The 22,446-nt window shown below is 41.1% G+C and overlaps 1 protein-coding gene across 2 annotated transcripts; it reads right to left on the bottom strand.

Annotated features, from left to right (window-relative positions):
• Nucleotides 1-8,327: 8,327 nt before the first annotated feature.
• capzb (capping actin protein of muscle Z-line subunit beta) lies at nucleotides 8,328-21,271 on the bottom strand. Of its 2 annotated transcripts, XM_017415988.2 has the most exons (10): nucleotides 21,039-21,271; nucleotides 15,831-15,920; nucleotides 14,178-14,299; nucleotides 12,737-12,850; nucleotides 12,520-12,661; nucleotides 11,061-11,177; nucleotides 10,901-10,966; nucleotides 10,302-10,378; nucleotides 9,998-10,099; nucleotides 8,487-8,559 (listed from the first exon to the last, which is right to left on the bottom strand). In XM_017415988.2, the coding sequence occupies exons 1-9, from the start codon at nucleotides 21,039-21,041 to the stop codon at nucleotides 10,006-10,008; spliced, it is 825 nt and encodes a 274-aa protein (XP_017271477.1). In that variant the 5' UTR covers nucleotides 21,042-21,271; the 3' UTR covers nucleotides 8,487-8,559; nucleotides 9,998-10,005. The 2 variants fall into 2 exon arrangements, with proteins under 2 accessions (XP_017271476.1, XP_017271477.1); XM_017415987.2 differs by lacking the exon at nucleotides 9,998-10,099 and having other exon boundaries at nucleotides 8,328-8,559; nucleotides 21,039-21,270.
• Between the last annotated feature and the right edge of the window lie 1,175 nt (nucleotides 21,272-22,446).

Below are 22,446 nucleotides of genomic sequence, written 5' to 3'. Positions count from 1 at the left end.
TTTTAAAGCCTTAAATGGTCTCACCCCGCCCTGCTACACCCTTACACCCCCTCCTGTCCTCTCAGGTCAGCAGACTCATTTTTTACACAAACGTCAATTATTCGTTGCGCTGCAGTACAGGTCACATTTACTACATTTTATTAGCAGCTGTATCTCAGGGTGCCGCCTCAGAAGTGGGGTTGGTTTTCTGTCCCCGCTCAGTAGTCCATCTCAAGGTCAACGCAGCGATCGGACACGACCACAAGCACCTACAGTCAATTTACAAACGCAGATTCACTTTATATTCATTTCGTAGGACTGCGGGAGGAAACCAGAGTACCCCGGGGGAAAACCAACAAAGAACTATCTGGATCAGTTTAAAATAGAAGTTGAGAACGAATGAAAATATAAATTTATATGAGTTAAGCTTATAGAAAGATAAATATAATATATTTATTTATGACTTTGCTCCAGCATCACAATACAGACCTAAAGATCCTTAAAAAGAAGTTCCTAATGCGGCTGCAGGATTTTTTGGGTGCTTTTATGTCTGCGGGGGATTCGATTTGGTTCTTGGCGACGTTCGCAGGCCAGCGCTCCGGGGCAGACGACGCTCGCGGACTTCCAGAGCTGAAGCTCGAGTCGTCTCCTCTGGAGGGAAAAGCCCGTTTTGGAACGCTGGCTTTCGCCGCACGTGGAGGAGGGGGAACCCTTTTCTCCAAGGCCAAGGCTTTCAGTTTTACGCTGCCTGTGAAGGGACCCGGGAGGTCCTCAGGGGCAGAGCGGCGGCTTGCGGTTGGCGATGTGGCTCTCAGAGGCTTCACATGAATGATGTTTCTTTTCAGCGGAGGCCTCGCAGAGGTGCCGGTAGCGGCGGACGTGCCCACGACGTTAGGCGGCAATGTATAAAAGACGGGAAAGGATGAGTCGTCCGACGTGTCGCTGGGAGGCTCCATTTCCCACTGAAGCTTAGCTGTTTTTATTGTATTTTTCGCGTCGATAACATATTTGCTGTCAGGATTCCCAGACAGGTGCTTCATTGTTATGAAGTTGTGACCAAGCGCTTCGGCGGGACTGATTCTCTTCTGTGGATCCAGTTCGAACATTTTCTTCAGGAGGTCTATGAAGGATTGAACATCCTCAACTTCTAAGGGGTCACGAGGTTTTTTCAACCAATTCTGTAAATTCTCAAGAGATTTCCCTTTAAAGAAAACCCCCCAGCTGTGCTCTTCTGGCTGGTCTAACACTAAATACTCACTGAACGATATAAAGTTCCAGACTGGAGGTTTTTTCTGAGAAAGGCAGAAAAAGTTTTCAGTATACACCCCGTCACTCAGTAAATCATTGTCTGGTTGACCAATCAGGTCTATGATCCTTTTCATCACCCCATATTCATTATTAGGCCAAAAGTGATTACCGATATGAAGGAACCCCAAAACGCAGCCAAGGCTCCACATGTCAATGCCTTCGTTAAACGAGAGCCCCAACATGACCTCAAATGCTCGGTACGACGGGTTCTGGACGAGCCATCCTTTCTTTATTTGGGACGTCTGGAACGCTAAACCAAAATCAATAAGTTTCACATTCAAAGAGGACCTGTCAACCAGCATGATATTATCTGGTTTTATGTCACCGTGGACCAGCCCGATGCTTTTTAACGCATCTAAAGCCACCAGCATCTGCTGAGTGATCACCCTGATTTCCATGAGCGTTAACGACTTACAGCGCCTTCCTGCAATGTAATCAAAAAGGCTTATGTCCAGAATTTCAAAAGACAGGCAGTGGCTTCTCTTGTAGCGGAAATGTTCGTTGAACCTTACCAAGTTGTTCTTATCCGGGTCCAGCTGCCTTAAATGATCCATAACTCTTATTTCGGATTTGCCAGCTTTCATTTGGTACTTATCAATGATCTTTATGGCCACGAGCTCCTGCGTGGCCACGTTTCGACACCTGGCCACCTGCCCAAAACTTCCTTCGCCGATGATTGCTTCTGGGATGTAATCCGACAAGCGCCCCCGTATAATGGTGCTTTTGGAAAGCTTCGGAAAGTTGTATCTTAGTTGCATAAACCATGTGTTTCCCATGTTTCCTAGACTGCGTTCCTTTTAAGAACTGAGGAATAATAAACTTCGTCAAGGAGTCTTTTTTTCAAAAAACAGGATTTTTCAGATAAAACCTATCTTAAGCAGACCTTCCACTGAAATGGCCCTGTGAACTATGGAGCCTTTGTTAGGTATCTGCCTTTGATCTTTTGAAGATGACGCAATGGCCGCTGACGTCACGCTCCTTTGATTTAAATTCTGACGACACCCACTAATTTAAATAAAACAAATAAATGAAGCGTCATGAAACATTAGATGTCAAATATTACCGGTTTTACACATTTCCCGCCTTAATGGTGACCGTGGCGCGAGGCTTGAGCGCAGCGGAAGCTAGCTAAAACTGACATCCGGTAAAAAAAAAAATATATATATATATATAGGCCTATATATACGAAAAAAAGCTAAAAACATTAAGTTTTATGGTAGTTTAAACACATATTTTACCTTCTCTCTCCCAGGTGGCGGTATGCTCCGTGAGAGACTTTATAACGAGGTCAGTGTGAATGAATGAATGAATGAATGTATGAATGAGTGAATGTTATTCATGGTTGCACTCGAAAGTCGGATTTTCCGAGTTCCGAGTCAAAAAAATAAAATCACACAACCCAGAACTGTTCAGCCTCTATTACTGAACATGTCAGAGAAAAAGAAATCAGCTTGTATTAGATAATAATGATAGTTAGTCTGGTTACTCGGCCCAACAATTACCAAATACTAACCGTTTTCCGACCTGCAGCCGGACTGACGTCATTCCAGGACTCAAAGTGCAATTTCCGAGGTGGCCTGAACGCAGCATTGATCAGCGGAGATCAGAGGTCGTTCAGGAGGGTTTGGTCATATTCCTGACAGATGAACGGAAGAAGGTGCAAACAACTAAAGTCAGCAGGCAAACAGGAACTAAAGCAAGCGAAGTCTCATAAACAATTAGTGCGTTTTTTACACCGCAGGTAAAAACTTCACACCTGGATGTTTTTCTGCGCGTCACTGACACCTGGTGGACAAACCGCAGCAACACACCTGGAGCCTCACTGGCGCTGCTCAGACTGGTGCACCTTTTAAACCAGTGGTGGAGAATAAAAACCCACCATCAAGCAGTATTTTGAGTTAATATTCTTGAAAATAATACAATTTGCTTCTAGTATTTCCCAGATCATACAAAGTACGATGAATGTGCGGAATAAAACATTTTTGTTACAGATGTCAAAGTTTTTTTAAAAGATAAAAATCTGATATTTTTGCTAAAACAAATAACTCAAACTGCAGAGCTCTTCTCAGATTTATTATATATAAAATTTAAACACATTACTGTGTTAGTAATGTGCAAAAGCTGTAAACCAGCTCTAATTTTATTTGCTTGCAAAATAAGCCTTTTATAAGGAAAATGTAAAGAATGTAAAGAAGTTATGACTGAAAACAGATACCTTGCAGAAAATATGTCATGTATATAACTGTTCACAGTTTGATGTTTGGTCACGTTGCCCTCGAAGTCAGTGGTTCACAAAGTTAGGGTCAGGACCCCATGATGGGTCACAAAACACCAAGTTGGGGGTCCTGAGGTGAGCCCCAGAAACCAAACAAGGTTAAAATCAGTACATCCATCCATTTTCTTTACCCACATTTATTGTGAATTAAAAATGTCAAAGTCAGTTACAAAAAGTGTGAATGTTTTAATAATTTAATAACTTATTAACACTATAGTTCATTCTCATCTAGAACATGAAAATGAGTGGCAGTAAAACAAATACTAATGCTGTCTTAATACTTTTAAATTTACAGGGATTGTGAAGAAAAAGTACCGGATTGAACCAACAAAAGTCAAATTAAATACTTTCAGGCGTTTCAGCATCTCCCTGAAACGCCTGAAAGGTGGAAATAGTTTGTATTTATGTTTTGCAGTCTGTAGATTTGTTGTTTTCAGTGTATTTTCCTCACCCCTCACCTTCTTTTTCACTCCAGATGTCCTGATTTTGAACTCTGAAAGTGTTGATCAAATTCAAATGATGTAAAATGTGGGCTTTTTAAGCTATGGGAGACAAAAAAAAACATAAAGCAATGCTGAACTATAGAGGTTTCAAGATGGAAAAAGCTACATTAAATGGCATCAAATCGTATCTAAGAGGTTAAAAACATGCAGCTAATAAAGACGCCATAGAGTTCAATACACTTCACTTAAAGCCATTTCTAAAAAGCATTAAATTACTTTAAGGTTCAGTATAATGTAGCTACATAAATACAAGTATTAATGTTTATTTTCTGCATGTATAGTGCGTCAAAACCTTTCAAGTCTCAAAATGTTTGTGTTAAAAGTTTATTTTGTCCCCGACCTGCACAAGGCGTCGAATCCATAAGAAGAAACAGGCGAGAGCAGCTTTTTACAGTTTTTATTGTTGCTGCAGGCTCTAATACAATGTGAATTATAAGCTTTTACAAAACAAAACAAAAAAAATCCAAACAAAAATACAACAAAAAAAAAAAAATGTTTAATGAGGCTCCCTACTATCTGAGAAGGGCTCTCTGAGCTGCAGATAAGACTCTCTGCCTTATCAATTTTTAAATACATTTAAATTGTTGTCCTACAGAGCAAAAGATGCTCTCATGCTGCCGCCGAACAACTCCTGATGTCGAACGACAATGTGCCGGCGCACGCCGACTGCGCTTAAACAGAAGCACCTTTGAAACGTGGAGGACTGAGAACATCAGAAGTTTGAACGTGTTTTTATAACAACTCCAGCTCTTTCTAACAAAAAACACCTCGGCGATAAAACATTACAATAACGCAGGAATCTTTTTAGGATCAGCTAATTAACAGCATAACAACTTTACTTAATTAATGCCACCGATGAAGCTCGAGAGCCCTCCTCCCCTCTCGAAATGATTAACCGCACATGAAAGTGCACGCTAATAATAAATTACAGTTTGTCAGTTTTTCTGCATGTCGGGAAACTTTTGTCATTAGATGTGGTCGTGCTAATGTGACACGCTTTGTAGCTATGAAAACCAGATGCTTCGCAAGTTGCAACCGCTGCACTTGCTCTGCACTGAGTCTGGGGTTCATTAAATTACAAAAAAAAAAAAAAAAAAAAAAAAAAGTCCAACAAAAGTAAAAGGGTGTAAATATGTCCACGGTAGTTAAAACAAATGGGGAGGGCAGAACAGAAGGAGTTAGGTCTTATTAGAGAGCCAGGCAGATAATTTCCCCACATAATGTGATGCTCATCTTCATTCAGAAGTGTCAGAATTCATTAAACACAAATGAGATAATGTTTTACACGTGTTGGTGCGTGTGTGGCAATTAGCACTCTTGCTCCTGGATTTTTTATTAAACTCTGTAAAAGTTATTGGAAACTTGACTAAAAAGTTTACTTCGGGGATTTGGACGGGATCCAGAAGGAGCACGACGGATCACCCTTCCAAAGTTGCCAAAGGGGGGTCGTGGGGGTTTGATTCTCCAGTCTATGTGTGCTTGGTGAATTTAAAGAGGGCTTATGACCGTGTTCCCCCGAGGCATTCTGTGGAGGACGGTGTGCTGGGGTCACTTGTAAGAGCCACCCGATCCCTGTTTACCGAAGAAAGAGGTGCGTCCACGTCCTCGGCACTACGTCAAGCTTGTTCCGGTGTATCGGGGCCGTCTCTCGTCTCAAATCCTGTTTGTGGCATTTATGGACAGGATCTCACGACGATATCGTGGAGAGGAAGGTGTCTGGTTTGGGAACCTCAGGGTCTCGCCTCTGCTTTTTGCTGATGATGTGGTTCTGTAGACCTTTACATACTCGGGGGCTGTTTGCTGCAGAGTGTGAAGCTGCTTGGAAGAGAGTCAGCTCCTCTAAGTCTGAGGCCATGGTTCTCAACTGGGAAAAATAAGGGGAATGTCCTCTATGGGTCATGAGTCTCTGCCTCGAGAGGAGGGGTAATGTTCATGAGTGACGGTAGGAGGGAGCGGGAGATGGATCAATAGATCGGGGCCTTGTCCGCATTAAAGAGGACATTGATTCAGTCTGTTGTGGTGAAGGAGGCAAAGCTCTACATTTACTGGTCCATTTCTGTTCCACCCCTTACCCTATGGTCCTGAGGTGTGGATCATGACAGAAAGAACAAGGTCCAGGATACAAGCAGCAGAAAATCCTGGAAGAAGCTGCTGCTCTGCACTGACAGGAGTCAGCTGAGGTGGTTCAGGCGTCAGATTAGAGTGCCTTCTGGTATCTCCCTTTGGTGGTTTTCCGAGCACGTTCCAGTGGGAGGAGACTCCGGGGTAGACACAGAATTTACTGGAGGGATTATATATGCTCCCTGGCCTGGGAACGCCTTGGGGTTCTCCAGGAGGAGCTGGAGAGAGGCATGTCTGGGTTTCCCTCCTGGACCTGTTGCCTCTGTGACCTGAACATGTTTAAGCAACGATGGATGGATGGATGGATGGATGGATGGATGGATGGACAGACGGACGGACGGACGGAATCTTTAAATTTATCCAAGAAAATGGCTGTTTGTATTGAACTGGTTCCCTCCAGAAATCGTTCCCCCCCCCCTTCTAATCAGACACAATTTCACATTCTTCTTCAATGTCTTTGCTGGAGTATCAACATGTTAACATGCTGACATGAAGTACAGCCTCTTAGAGTCAATTGTGTCGCTGCTCTTGTAAATCATAATCACAACTCCACCACAAAAGGCTTCACAGTCTTTAAGTACGCTTCTATCAGTCTCTGGATCGCTGTGGTTATCAGCTAAATAAACTAACACAGGTCACAAGATACGAGTGAATTCTTCACATACTTGTTGTTTCAAGCCTGTATCTTTCAATAAAGACTCTTCGTGGATTCAATTTATTTTTTGGAAACATGAATTTAATATTATGAATTGCAGTCAAGAAACAACTAAATGCAATCAGACTAAGATAATAACATGAACTGTTGTACAATATTATTAAACCCACTTAGTAACAGCTTTTTTGGGACAACTTCTAAGTGTTTGCTCATTCTAGGCTGTGCAGATCTGCGTTTAAAAGTTTTGTTTCATCGGCATGCAAGCAATTACTTTTAAAGATGGACTAGATGTCTTTTTGCATGCAGTATATTGGAAATATGGTTTTTTAAACTGGTTTCTGTAGTGATGTACTGTCACTGATTTTCTTCTTCTAACTATTAAGTGCTGCACATTTTATTTGTGTGTTCATCTGCCACTCCAACGATGAGCCTCAATGGTCTTGGATTGACTCTGTTTGCAGACAGTTTGTCTCATTATGCACTGATAAAACACTCCGGTCTTTGGAAATGCTTTTGTAGCTGTTTTGATGTTTGTGCATCTGCTTCGTCTGAGGTCCTGTGACAGTGACTGAGTGACGGTGCGCACGGAACCGTCTTTCTCAAGAAGAGCCGACTTTTTTTTTCTCCCCAAGTTCATTTATTAGTAAAATGACTAAAACGGGTCATGGTTTTAAAACTTAATGTACGTCATGGGAACTCTGGACTGTCAGTAGAAGTTTTTAATGCAAAGGTTCACAAAGTGTGAAAAATTACTTAAAGATTAAAAGTTATGGAACTAAAAGTTCAATTGTTTGTGTGATATTATTCAGTTGAACCTTTGTCTCTACCCTTGATTAAGACCAGAGAATATTTTAGGAGTAATCAGTAAAAAAAAAAAAACTGCTAATTTTAGATGAAGCTGCAAATGTGAATTTTAATTGACGCACCGAACAGATCTAGTACTGTGCATCTTTTTCTGATCAGCTTACTGAAGGCAGTATCTCACTGGGCTGCAACTATCTGACAAACAGAATTTTCAAGAAAATGTCTAGCGATGCTTGTGGCGGTTCCTAATTTCCTCGCTCGAGTTGCAGAAGAACACAGTCTCGCTGCTCGAATTTTCCAAAAAAATTCCAAAATATTGTGACAAATGTTCCCTCAAAAGAGTCACAGTGTCATGAACTCGAGTGTTTCTGTCCAGAGAGCGAAACCAAAACCACACACGGAGACGAGAATAACGGTAAGTGAGTTTATTTACATGTGCAGCTATATACAGTGGTCAGAGTCTGGAGGAGTCTGCAAGATAAGGAGAGCGGGGTGAGTCTCNGGGGGGGGGGTATGACTACACTGAGATTATCATTAACCGTGGTAACATCATATTAATAAGACTGGAGACGGAGAGAAACGGAACGCGAGTGAATGGCTTCATGGAAACGAGAGAGAGAAAAAAAGAAAGGGACAGGAAAAATAAAAAACACAAAAGCTAAGCATTTTCTCCTTTTTGTTGTCGACAAATGAACGAGTGCAGCACTGAGACAGGCGTGGAGGGAGAGACGGAAAGAAAACGATGGCAGGTGAGGCGGAGAGAGAGAGAGAGAGAGAGAGAGAGAGAGGAGGAGAGAAGAGACACGAGCATCTAGTTGTTGTTTTGTTTTGATTTGTTTTGTTTTTTGAGGGCGTTCACGAGGTCGACCTTCATCGCCTCCTTCTGCATTAGGTCGGCCTTTGGCTGAACACTCCTGCGAGGGGAAGAGAGGAAAGAATCAGCATGTGCAAAACTGAAAGGCTCAATTTAAAAGGGGTAGCTCAGATCTTTTCAAGTGGGGTTCTACGGAAAGGTGATGAACTATTAATATCTTACCTGCCGCAGATAGATCGTTAACGTCCTCAGTTTGGAGAAACGGTTTTAATCTGACAACCATCCCAAACATTACTTGGAGGTTTTTGTTTACGCCACCGACAACTTCACATTACAATGTTATCTAAACAGAGTGGCGGCGGCAGCAGCCACCTGTAGCACTTCCAATACAGCCTGGGGCACTTCCTGAAGGAATGTCATAATATTTCGGCCAAGATAACAGCCTTCAAGTGAACTTCTGTGGACCTTTTGGGACTGGGGTTGTTTAAAGATGGCAGCAATCCACTCCGGTTTTGGCCCTGCTCAGACTAGCAGATAGCTCATCAATACAGACTCAACTCTTTGCCTGCGTTTGAACCGCCCGCTATATGGAGCCCTAGAAACTCATCCTCGTCCTGAAGTTTGTTTATGAATACTCGGTGCATAATTATGAGTATGCTGCATTCAAGTAGTGTCTGAAATACCGCCATCCTATATATAGTTTACAATACAGTGACAGTGAATATTTCAAACAGCCCATTTCTCCAAACTGAGTTTTTTTTCCCATCTACAACAGGTAAGATAGTAATTGTTCACAACCTTTCCACAGAATCCCACTTTAAAAGATCTGAACCCTTTTTCAGAAGGAAATCAGAGACATTAACGCATTAAGAGTGTTAGTTACAGTCCAAATCACCCTCTGTCGGGAGAAGATGGTGTAAAGTCAAGCCCACACGTTCATGTGGCGTCACACACAAACTGACCGTCATGCTGCCGAGTCTGTTTGACTCCTAATGACCGAAACACGGGGGCATTAACGCGCTTCACTTTCATTTCATAAACGGTATAAATATCTGCACTTTGAATTCCTGTTGATGACACGAGCAAACGCACATTCTCATTAAACCTTAACGGGACGGGCGAACAGAAACCGAACACGTGGAGTGGCTCGTTAAAGCACAACGAAACGGTTAGTTTGTTCAGATCAGATCACCTGTTAGACTGAAGGTAAACACGCCCTCACACCATGCCTTACAGCGCTGTGTGACTAAAACATGCAAGTTACACACAAACAAGTCAGGTTTGAGGGTAACATGACCTCATATTTATTGGCTTTATTCTGCAACTTTAGATGTTTTTATTCCTCCTCAAACACAAGCAGAAAGGACAGATTATTTTCCTACACAACATGCTGCTGCAGATAGTTTAACTAGCATCTCTGGTCTTGTGACGTCGTAACCATCCTAAAATGTCTTTACTGTAGGGGTAGAGTTAAAAAAACCGACATACAAGTGCATCCACACACACACACACACACACACGCGAGCGCTTGGCTGTACCTCCAACCCTAATCAATGAAGATCTGACGCTGAGTGAGGACCTGCGACAGCTCCCTCTGGAGCTGCCGGTACTTTTGATTATCAGGCAAAGACTCAATAGATCTGGAGCACAGAGGAGAAGCAGCAGGAGAGCATTCATGACAGAGAAACGTGGTGTCAAAGTTAAAAACTACTTAAAAATAAAAAAAAAAAAGAGTTGGAAGGAAATCATTGGGATGAAGGCCGGGAGAAAGGAAAAGGACAACTTTAATTTAAAGTAGAGAGACGAGAGGTGGAAAAAAAAAAAAAAGTCATGGAGCCGTACCTTAGACCGTTTACAATGTCCTTGGTTTTCCCAAAGTAGATTTCATTCAGCGTGGAGCGAATCTTGTTCTCCATATCCTGAAAGAAGACGACAACAATCAGAGGTCTGTTAAAAGTGTAAGCGTTTATACTTGACGCTTACATCGGTGCAGTATCCTTCCGTGAGTTTTGAACAGTTTGATTATCTTTGTGATCTCTCATACAGGGATCATATAAACGCTGATACAGGCGAACCAGCTCCGCTAGAGCAGCAAAATCCTCCATTTTGAATGGAGCATGGCGCTCGGTCCGCACCAAGTTACAAAAACTGGGAGGTGCACAACGATGCGCCTTATAGTCCGGTGCTTTATATATGACAAAAGTTGGAAAACGGACCAATCATTGACAGTCCTTATAATCCAGTGTGGAGAGTTTCTCTTTAGTTTGTTTGTTCTGGTTGTTTTTAGAGCCGACCGGACCCACTGTGGTCACTGGGAGCTTTACTGCGTTGTGTAAATTACAGAACAGTCGTTAATTTGCTTAATATTCATCTAGTTAAACAAAGCGGGTGTTCCTTTCACAGTGAAGTGTAAACAGCTGATGCTGCAGTTTTATACTGACTTCAACAAGGCGTCCGATGTTGGCGATGTGAGGTGAGGATTCTCCAACCGTCTCGTCTTTCTCCGTCTGTGAAAAGGTGGAGGCGCAGGTCGACTTACAGAATGACGGCTGATGGCTGAATTCAAAGTGACATGTCCTCCTGCTTGGAGCGGCGTCCTACCTGTCTCGTGAGGCTGCCGCCCAGATTCATGGTGCCAGAGCCGGTCTTGTTTGTCTGCAGCCACAGCATGACGGTGGAGGTGAGTTTATAGTGAGCGGTGCGACCGCTGGACTTCTCCTGGAAACGCCAAACAAACAGAACGACACGTTTTTTTGTTTTTTTTAATAACTTCAACCACTTCTTTCTTTTCAGATCTTTATCTGCAAAGTTAAAGATCTGAAGTTTTAAGTTCACACGGCAAACGCCTTAACCAGACTTCTTAAAGCAGCCTGAATGCTTGACAAAAACATGAACATTTAATTTAGTTTCAAGGGTCTGTTGGATGGAGGCCTTTTACAGCATAAACCTTCTTGTTTCCAACAGCAAAAGCTAAAAACTACTTAAGAAATCCTAAAAGTAGAGGTATTATCTTTACTTTAAGTCCTACAGAACTGCTTAGGTCAGAATCTGACTGAACAGAACATCAGTTTGCTCAAAGATGACTTCTGCTTTGTACAAATACGACTCAGAGCTGCAGGACCAAATAAAAAGACGGATCACAAACAAAGTAATTGATTACTTTAATTGGAGCAGCAGTTTTCAGTAATCCTGAGTTTCAGACTAAAACTTCCTCACGGGCAGTTTCAGGATGTTATTTTTAAACCACACACGGCAGCACTAAAGGATCAGGATGAACAGGATTTTTTTTTTTGATCATCCTAATTCAAATATGTTCGTATTTAAATAAAGAACGGAGACACAGAGCTGTGTGCCGACTTGTTTTGCATTTTGTAGACACACAAACACGCTCCAGAGGTTCTCGCAGCATCTGAAACCTTCATGTTAGTGTTAGTGTTCATGTTACTGAAGAGAAGTTTCCATAATATGGAAATCTAACAGAAGTTAACTCCATCGTTACACCTTTTGAGTTTTATTCAATGTGAACATTTTAAAGAACTTTAAGAACCCGACTGCTTTTCTTTTTAGGCTTGTTTCCAAACGACGAGTTGCTTTTTTCTGTTACAAGATCCAGTAAAGACATGATGTGGTAAATATGGAGGCTACCAGCTCCAACAGGCACGGTGTGCAGAAACACATGAAATATTGCCGTAATTAAGTATTTGGATCAGGCCTAGAGGGGCATATTGTTGGCATGACTGAACTCAGACTGTATCGTAACAAATTAAAGAAACTATGAATTAAATATCTTCAAGGTAACTTAATACAGTTAGAATATCTTATTTACAGTAAGGTCAAAGTTATGCTTTATTTCTACATGTTTTATACACAGTAATAAAGTTTAAATGTGTCCCAAAAGCTTTTTTTAAATGTCTTTAAAGGCTATGTATTTAAAAACGTTGACCAAAAAAGCATAGGCTAAATTGGCGCAAAACATTAGTTTGTCAAATTCCTTTTTCCTTTCAATTCTGTCACAAAAATGACTAAAATCAATTTTTTTTAGGTTAAAACTTCAGCTCACCTGCACTTCCACCACGTGAATAGAGTCCCAGCATCCCTTGATCTTCTTGGATCCGTCCCCGGCCTTTTTAATGAGAATAACTCCTGCAAAGCCGTGATCCAAGTCCCAGAGGTACACGGAGGACACGCCGCCCTCAAAGTACCTGACGAACACACAAGGGGTCCAGAGTGAGCGCTCGCACCCGCCTCTCCTCGGGGTTCGTCCTGCTGGTACTTACAGGTCTCTGTACTGGTCGAAGGCGTTGTTGGCTTCCACTTCCAGTTTCCTCAAGCGAGCTGACGGCATGGCGCCATCTTCAATGGGAGGTTCGTATTTGTTGCTCCACGGGGATCTAATGGACAAAATGCTCCGTTAAGAAGGGGCGAAACAAACAAGCGCCACCGTAAAAGTCTGCAAAACCTGGAATAATTACAGTGAGACTAAACAACTGTGACAAACTACTGTTTATCATTTGCTTTGTCGTCAAACAGAGGATAACAAATTTTTAAAAAGTGAATTAATAAACAATCACAGGCAGGCCTGTTGCATCAGCAGTGACTAGAACTGCTTTTCTACTCATCTTACACTCGACTTGACAAAGTGTTCCCCCGCCTCTGTGTATGGCTGTACAACATATCGCAAACTTATTGTCATCACAATCTCAGCATCACAAAGGACTGCAACAAGTCATTTACCATTATGTTACAAGCACCATGTAGTCATGTCATTACATTTGGTCAATCCAACGAACCGTCACCTGGTTTACATGATCGTGACAGAAGAGAAAGTGATGGATATTATTTTTATATCTTACGGCCTAAACTTTCCATCTGCAAAAACTAAACTGAGGGATTTATTTCTTTTAGATATTAGATCATTTTGCTCAACTAAACCTCACTGATAAAAGATGAATTCCTCGGTTGTTTAGCTTTCTTTGGACAGTATCTAATGCCTCAGTAGACTTCAAAACAAATGTACCAAATTTACATCAACAGGTGACAGAGTTGTACCATTTAGTGAGGATTACAAACAAAATCTAAGAAAATACAAGACCTACATTATTGTTTCCATACTGGAATAAGTTCTTGTTTAGCAATAAAGTGTATATTTACTTAAAGTATAACTAAAATGTTTTAACATTGGTATACAAGATTAATTTATTATGATTTGAAGAGCTTTATATATATATAAAGAACGCACAATAACACTGAATCAGGCTGCTGACCGACACTTAGCACAGATGCTAACTTATAAATGAAAACACCATAGAAACGCTACCGCGATTAGCATCATGTTAATCCCTGGAAATTTATACATAAATCAAAATGTTTCAAAGTTATTAATAAAGACAATCATGTTATATCTTTAAAGAATGCATGTCTGTAATTAATAGTTGGAGTTTGGCAAAGAAAAGAGTAAAAGGAAGTGAAAACAACAACATGTTTCAACTACAGGAAGCTACGGTAACTCTACTGGGACAAAAGGCCCAGAAACAACTCTGCTATACGCCATCAGTGTCTTCAACAAAAAAAAAGGATTAATCAAAGACAAAAATCATAGCTAAAGATCCACTTTTCATTTATTTGTGGTCTATTTCCATATGAGAAATCTACTAATTATAATGTGTTTTTTGTGTTTTCTCTCTAGGAAGCAGAGATAAGTGTCCTCATGTACTCGACCTGTAGGAGTCGCCGTCTCGGTTATAGTCGCAGAGCAGGTAGTCTTTGCCCACCACCTTGTCCCGGGCGATCTTCAGGGGCTGGTCCACAGAGGAGAGAAGGTCCTCACACAAACTGGGCACCTGGACGCAAACAGAAAACTCAGTCAGACTATACACAGGATTCCCCAAAACCGAACTTCGAGACTCAAATTTCTACATTACCAAAGCTTAAACTGGTTACCATGTTTTGTTTTTTTAATATTTTCCACACAATTGTAGTAATTGGTAATTTATTGTAGCTTACAGAGTTTTTAAAATAAAGCTGTAAACTTCAAAAAGTTAAGTATTTGAACTCCTGTGGTGTGTAGCCCGTTTATTCATAATATCCATTTTTTTTCTATACTTCTAATACTTATACTGGAATACTTTATCAACATAATACTCCTGATGGAACCTGGGGTTCTCCCTGCAGGAAAAATATATTTCTGTCAGAAAAACATCTAAAAGTTTAAAACCTGTTTGTAAGAAATTTTTGAGTCTGGAGTTATTTTAAATCAACAACAATCTACTTTGGTCTTTGCTAAGATGGTCAGAATAAGCCATTCTGAGGTCATTTAAGGGGCCATCCACAACAGGTAAGATATTAATTATTCATAACCTCAAAAAATCTTATTTACCCTTTTAAATACAATAGCTGCTATTAAACAGCTCAGCTTCTTAAGAAAAGAATAAAATATAAGGATATATTTGATCCAATTAAACCTTTTGGTAACAAACAGCAACTGTAAAAGGAAGTGAAAAACAGGCGAGACTTGATATTTGATACTTCAAGTTTTAATTTGTCACATTCCAGTTTCACCAAATACCCGGAGAGGTAGGAATAATAAAAAAAATAAGGAAATATAATACACGAGAGAGGGATGGGGGTACAAATTAGTTCTCACAGACTGACATGGACCCCCTCTCTATGTGCTACTGCATCAGAGCACAGACACAAAGGAGGCCCTGTTATTCTGAAAAAAAAGAGAAAAGACTAACCAAAGACACACACATATACACACACACACACCTGGCAGCTCAGACTAGGTGAGAGTACAGAAACAAGGGTGAAGAGGGAAAGGTGTGGTAAGAAGAAAAAGGAGATCAAAGACGAGGAGATGAGAGATGTGGCATCAACTAAAATAAAAAAGGAGGTGATTTCTGCTGAAAATGAGTCGAGATGAAAAGTTTCAGGAGCGCGGGAGCCAAAAGAGAAACAAACCCAAAAAAAGCAGCAGCTTGGCAGCGAAATGTGATTGACAGCTGTGATAATAGCTGCTAACGACTGGACACGGTGGTCGCGGGGTAAGAGAAGAGCAAACGTCTGCGGGGAGAGGGGTCAAAGGTCAGAGAACAGGTGGAGTCTGGCTGAAAACGAACGAATGTAATCAGGAAATAAGGTGCAAATCAAACAGAGATACAAGTGTGATTTGATTTATGTCTAATTTAGATTAACTTAGTGAGTTCAGGCAGAAGTTAAAATGCACAAAAAACAACCAAAACTCAAAAACAGGACATTTATTTACTGTTAATTGTGCTTATATTTGGTGAAAAAAAAAAAAGGTCATAACGATGGACAGAAACTGAAAAAGAAAATCCTCGGCCTGGGACCGGACGTCAGGCAGAAACTCACCAGGTCAATGAGGTCACTGAGGTTCTTCTCGATTTGCTGAGGAGGCAGGCGCCTCATCAGGTCCAGAGCACAGTCCAGCTGCTGGTCGGTCTGAAAGACAAAACCAGCAGAAGTTATAAAGCTGCAATCAGAGGAGAGGAAGCAGACGGTGGATTGACTTCAGGAACAGACCGAGCAGGACAAAAAATGTCATTTTAATCAAAGAATGACTTCATGAATTTGTACATAGATTTACTTTCTCCTTCAAAGATTAAACCAGGGAAGACTATGATGCATCGACAGCACCTAAACAACTATAAGGAACCCGGTTTTATCAGATACTACAGAGAGTGACGTTATTTCTTTGTACAAGTGGTTCTGCAGGCTGAGAGTTTATCATTTCACAGATCGCTTTATGCATTTTCACTTAGTATTTGTTAAATGTTGACAGCTGTTCTTCAGAGTTTGCATTTCTCTCTTTTCAGGATCTCTGGAGGACCAAATACTTCTCTATATGATGTCCTGATACATAAACTATTTGAATTAAAGGAGGCTGTGCTTCTTTACCACGACTGACCCTCGAAGTGAGTTGTTAGACTGAAGAATGGGACACAAGACTACAATAGATAGAACTTGTTTAGCCTAAAATAATCACTCACTGATTGTTTATTATCTGTGGTGCTGACCCGAGTCACGAGGAGATCTTTTATTACTGTAGTAATGATAAAACCTGACTGTTCCTGCACCGGCACTGTGGATCATTAAACTAAAAGCCAATTTACAGCTGCATTATTTTTGCGTCACACTTTGCCTGTAAGTGAAGAATAAAGCAACAATTCCAGCTATAACTCATAATAATCACTAAGCAGTGCACTTAGAGCTGGCACACAAAGTTCACAGCTTATTGAACTCCCGACAGCAGCTGTAAACGTCAAGTGTTTGATTTACTCGCAGAGCGTGGGAGTATCAATAATAGCTACGCCACATTAAATATTAGTCTTTTAACTGTGACTGGTCTATTGGTTTGCCTTAAAAGAAACACAGTAAACTGCGCAGCCATCTGTCAAAATAAGCTCCCACGATAAAAAACAGTCAGATGAACGAAGAGTGGACCCAAATATACACAAAGCTGGGTTAGAAATTAAAGCAAAAACCACTGAGCACTTCAGTAAAAAGTGTTAGGAGGTTTTCACCTCCTTTTATTTGCTTCTTTGTCCTTCTACATTCTTCATGGCTAAAAGAAAATAATCACCTGTGCGGTTAATATTCACACCCTTCTGGGCAAAGAACTCATGGATGAACTCAGGGATTTCTCACGGTTTAATTAAATCGAAAAAAAAAAAAAAAAATTACCCATGATCTGTCATGTGAATATTTTGCAAATGATAGTAAAAGAATAACGTTAGCATGTGGCTCTGCTGGTTATGTAAGTAATGCCAAGGCAGATCGGATTGATAAACCCACAAAGCGTCTGCGCCGTTCGACAAAAAGGATGCGTGTCATGCTGAGCGAAAAGCAGAAAAACAAGTTTAAACAAAAGTAGAGTGGGCGAACTGGATAATGACGTTACATGTCTGGTGGCGGAGCAGCATGTGTGTTCAGAGGTAAAAATGCAAACATGTCACATGTTATTCCAGCTCAAGTTTTGTCCCCTGAAGAAGTGAGAAACTAATCAGGTACAGACCTGGACAACTTGTAAAAAACAAAAAAGGAGCACTTGGAAAGGACCTTTCCTCACACGGTAAAAGTTACATGTAGTGGAGTACTTTAATGTCTTGTTTGTTTATTTAGTTTTAAAAGCTCAAAGATTCATAAAAAGCATTCAAATTATTTTCGACGGAGAGTGTTGCTGCTGTCTCGCGTGTGGTTATCGCTCAAGGTCGGGCAAAAGTGGCATTTTGCCATTTTACAGATATGAAAGATATTTCACTGTGAACCAAAAATAAAACAAACCGCTCTAACTTCACTAAATGGGTGTGATGTCCAACACCATGTCAGCATGGAAATAACGAGCAACTACTGTGTGAAAAAAAGAAAGAAACACAAACACAGATAGAACACGAGTCCTATTAGAAATCATTGAGTTATCTTGTGACTTGTGTCTGACAGTTTGAAACAGTGCAGCATTGTGTTTTTGTCTCACTGGGCTGCTTTTCCTGGCTTGTAAAAACATAAAAAAGGTGGCTATTTTTACTGTCAATGGTCACCTCATATTAATTAATGCTGAATAAAAGTGCAGCCGATCTGCTGCTGAGCTTCAGACCTTTCTTGTTTCTGTATCAATGTCAGGGGGTTAAAACAGCGTAATCAAAAAAGGAAAAAAAAAAACCCGTTTTGTAACAAACACATTGCTGATATTGAAACCGACAAAATAATCCCTAAATCAGCACAAACTCGCTGACTCTTGCTTGACTTGCTGTCAGCAAGTTTGAAGAAGATGATATTGTGATATTGAAGAAGATGATATTGTTTTTGCCTGTGTCTGGGGCAGCAGTGGCTCAGGAGGTAAGGAGTTCGTCCTGTAACGGTTCGAGCCCCCGCTCCGTCAGTTTCAGCCGTTGTGTCCTTGGGCAAGACGTTTCACCTGCCTTGCCTACTGGTGGTGGTCAGAGGGCTCGGTGGCGCCGGTGTGATGGCAGCCTCACTTCTGTCAGTCTGTCCCAGGGTAGCTGTGGCTACGATGTCTGAATGTGCGAATGAATGGATGAATGATTGTAGTGTGAAGCGCTTTGGGGTCCTGCACTGTACAAGTGCAGGCCATTTACCATTTCAAATATCTCATGGACAATTGGAAGGATTTTCATCAAAATCTCATTAAAAGTGATTACAGGATGTAATCTACATCGACAACTGATCAACAATGGAGTCAACCCCATTCAAAATGTCCGCCAGAGCTAAGCAACCTTAGCAAAATGCAAAAATAACAAGAACTGAACTGGTTTGGTAGTAGCTAAAACAGATCAGCTCATTTATAAAGTTTGATAAAAACAACTAAAGCTCATTTCTCATCATAGTTTAAGAATGCTTTCAGGACAGGCAGCGGGTGATATGCATTTCCACAAGGACTGCCAGGCCTTTAATTCTGTTAAGCACTTACATGACTAAAAATGCCTGACATATCTGATGCTCTTCTTAACAAAGACAAAGCAGCCACCTTAGACTTTAATCTCCTGCATATCCACATGGTATGTGACTTCTCTGTTTAAAAGAACGTAATGATAGCTACAAAGCACACAACACACCCAGGACTGCACACAGCAGCTTCTCAGCCTTAAATACGGAGTGAGCAACAGGACGTTAGTGAGCGGAGGGGCAGAGCGGAGCAGCTATAACATGACACTGTGGGAAACTGCATTTAAGAGAGAAACACAAGACATGTTTTTTTCCCCAGATAACCTTTAAAGGTTGTCATCTAGACTGTAAACATTTTCAAAGCATTATCAGACAGTGGCTTCACAGTCAACCATCTTAGCTTAGGTCCTACTGAGATAAAAGCTCAATCTTATTATCGCTCCAGCATTTATGTCACGATAAAGTCAAAAGGTAAAAAAAATGAACAATGGAAGCTGAAACCTGACTCAAACACCAGGGAGCGTTGTGTTGCTCATCCAAACTAACAAAAAGACATCAGTTAATACAAAAATCACACCGCTTTCATGACAAAAGCTGTCTGATCTACATTGTTTGCCCGCTACTCCCAATTAAAATACCTCTTTTTCAGATTGTCACCTTTGTGTTCACTGAAGTTTACTCCATCTAATGCAAAAGCATGTTATGGAGAAGAGAACCCTTCAAACCATAAATATTTTCATTATAAAAGGTAACACTGAGAAAATGTCCTCCGTGCGATTTCCTGCCTTCTTGGTCACTTTTTTATTCCCCCCCCCATCCCATCCCATCCATCAGACACCTGCACTCCTTGACACTGCGTTTACAAGCGCTGCCGTCTCTGTGTAAACACCGATCAGACCAGCAGCTCCTAAGGTCAGACGCTTGGGCGGCAGGGCGGATGAGGGAGAACCAAAGAAAGAGGGTGAGTTCAGAGAAAACACAGCTGCGCTACTGATTTCAGGCCCGGTTTGAGTCACACTTAAGTAGCACAGAGGTGCACAGATCAGTGCTGCATCTACTGTCTTCACTGCGATTCCTGCCTATTTATGAACCATTTTCAGTAAACGAGCCCAAGTGATTTTATTTTCTGCCATTACAGCACTGAAATACCATCTTAGTGATATATTTTTCCAAACCACTGATGTGAAACAAACAGACATGCTATGCAAAATACAGTCTTTTTTAGATTAAAACTCTGGTGCAATAGAAATAAACGCAAACACTCTTTGGCTGGCATTTAATATCTGTAAATTCAATGTGACTCAAGTGAAGGGGATAAACTACTTCTTTTGGAGGTTCAAAGAGTCAAAAACAAGTTGCAGTCAATGCCTGCTTTTGCTCTCATAAATAATATCCTTAATTTCATCAATAATTCATATTTATTAGTACGTACAACAATGCAAATGCTGCTTTTGCCATCATTTCCACACAGACTTGTTTATATGATTAAAAACAGGACAACAAACAACATTTCTAACATGGTTTTATGTAATTGTTATGTTTTGCTCAAGCTGAACATTAGTTTTAAGCATAAATTCACGAGACAAAAAAAACTCAATATAAAGATACACCAAAGGACAATATGTGAACAATATCTGGTGACATGGGCTGGACTGAGAGGGATATTTGTCCAACAAAAGCAAAAGTCGTGATGTCTCTGTGAGGCAGAGAAGCCAACACAGGAGGCTGCCAACTTGTCATGTTAGAAACAGGAGGAGCAAGCGGTCTTATTTTAGCTCCGAGCAGCCCGGCGCTTGGCTGCTTCAGCCTCAGCTAAAGGGTGGAGGGATGGTGTGTGAGCTATATTAGGAATATTCACCACTGCTGCTCATTAACTTGTGTCAAATCCAAAACATCCTGCGCTAACTTCTCCTACGGGGTACGTAGCTCGACTGGATGCTAGCAGGAAGCTAGTTAGCAACTTAGCCGCGAAGCTAATTCATTCCTTCCGCAAGGCAGAAGTTTTGCTACCAGCGCAAGTTGGATGCAATGGGCGATTTATACGCCCTGGTCCTCTCGGATTACCACCCGGCTCCTTCAGCCAGCAGTTCAGGGAGCAGGAGCACCCGACTAAAGCTAAACCCGTCTCTCCCACCGAGCTTGCCCCGCGGCCCTTACCATGTCTGCGGCGGTCTCAGCGGGGAACGGTCTCACGGATGACTGTACACCTTAACTTCGCGGCGATTTATCGGTTTGCTCCTCCGGTCTCTCGTTGTCGCGTTGGGTTTTGCTTTTTAAGACCCCCGCCGACGATGTTTTTCTTCGCCTCTCCCCTGTCTGAACCCAGCCCTGTCAGCGAAATTCACTTCCTCAAACCGGGCTACAGGAAGGAGGCTGCGGTGAGAAAACAGGCCCCGCTTGTACATCCGGGTCACTCGGGGTTTTCTTCGCGGCAGCCAATAGGAGCAGAGCAAGAAAAGCATTGCCAAGTATGGAAAGAGATGAGCTGTGCAGTAAATATGCGGCTGAGAGGGCGGGAGATGCAGACACTTACAAACCCATCACATCAGTTTCACACAGCTGTCAACATGGTGTTTACAGTGGGGGGAAACAGCATCATAAGATGAGCTTACTGCCAGAATTTGGAGGAAATGAGCATGCTACAATATTGTGCAAAATAAGTTTGAAAGACCTTCAGAGAGGTCTGCGAACATTTTGTTTTTTCCCAAAAGAGGTCATTTGAAAGAGCCTTAAAATAACTGACATCAAGATCATGTATCTAGGTCAAAAAATAAAACATAAAAATAAAAAAATTGTGAAGTTTAGGGTCCTGAATTTCAACTGAACAATCACAAAAAGAGGCATTACTTTCAGCGCATGTGGCCCGTGCTGGCAGAACGAGCAACAAATGAGGAAGTTTTCAATACTGAGGCATTATTATTTTCAACTTCTCCATCTCTAAAGCTTCAAAATAATACACGGTTTGTGGAAATTTTACATTTAATCGCCTGGCCTATCAACAAGTCAGTCTTAATACCAAGAATGCTGGTTTGAAAACTGGATTTTTATTAGTCTGGAGTGATGTCTTTGAGAATTACAGCCCTATATTTACAAAAAGAGGACTCTCCAAGCTTTACAATGATGCCATACATTATATGAAAAGATTTCCTTGTGCTACCGGAGTCGGCAGAGAAAAGGGGCAAATTTTAAAGGAAATTATAAGGGTTATGGGGCAAATTTTTAAAGATAAATTAAGACGATGGTGTTTTAGTTACTGGGATCACAAGATTGTGTTTTTACGGACTAATTTAATGCAAATCTCAATTATGTCAAAATTAATACTCTTGCTTATTTGGGGTGCATTTGGGGCTCATTTCAATTCGTTTTGCAGCACGAGTCACAAATTTTCTTCGACAAATGTTCAGAATATGATAGCTTTTACAGTGGTTAGATAATATTAACTGGTGAATTTTAATTAAGTCATTGCTAATAAGCTTTTATTCACCACCACAATGAACCGTGTTGTTGCAGAAAATTACATTATCATTACCAGTTTAACATTTTGCCTGTGGGAGAAAAAAAAATG

Source organism: Kryptolebias marmoratus, linkage group LG4, assembly GCF_001649575.2.
Source record: "Kryptolebias marmoratus isolate JLee-2015 linkage group LG4, ASM164957v2, whole genome shotgun sequence".
NCBI lineage: Eukaryota > Metazoa > Chordata > Actinopteri > Cyprinodontiformes > Rivulidae > Kryptolebias > Kryptolebias marmoratus.
The sequence above is the reverse complement of the archived record's forward strand: the minus strand, read 5'-3'. Positions and strand labels throughout refer to the sequence as shown.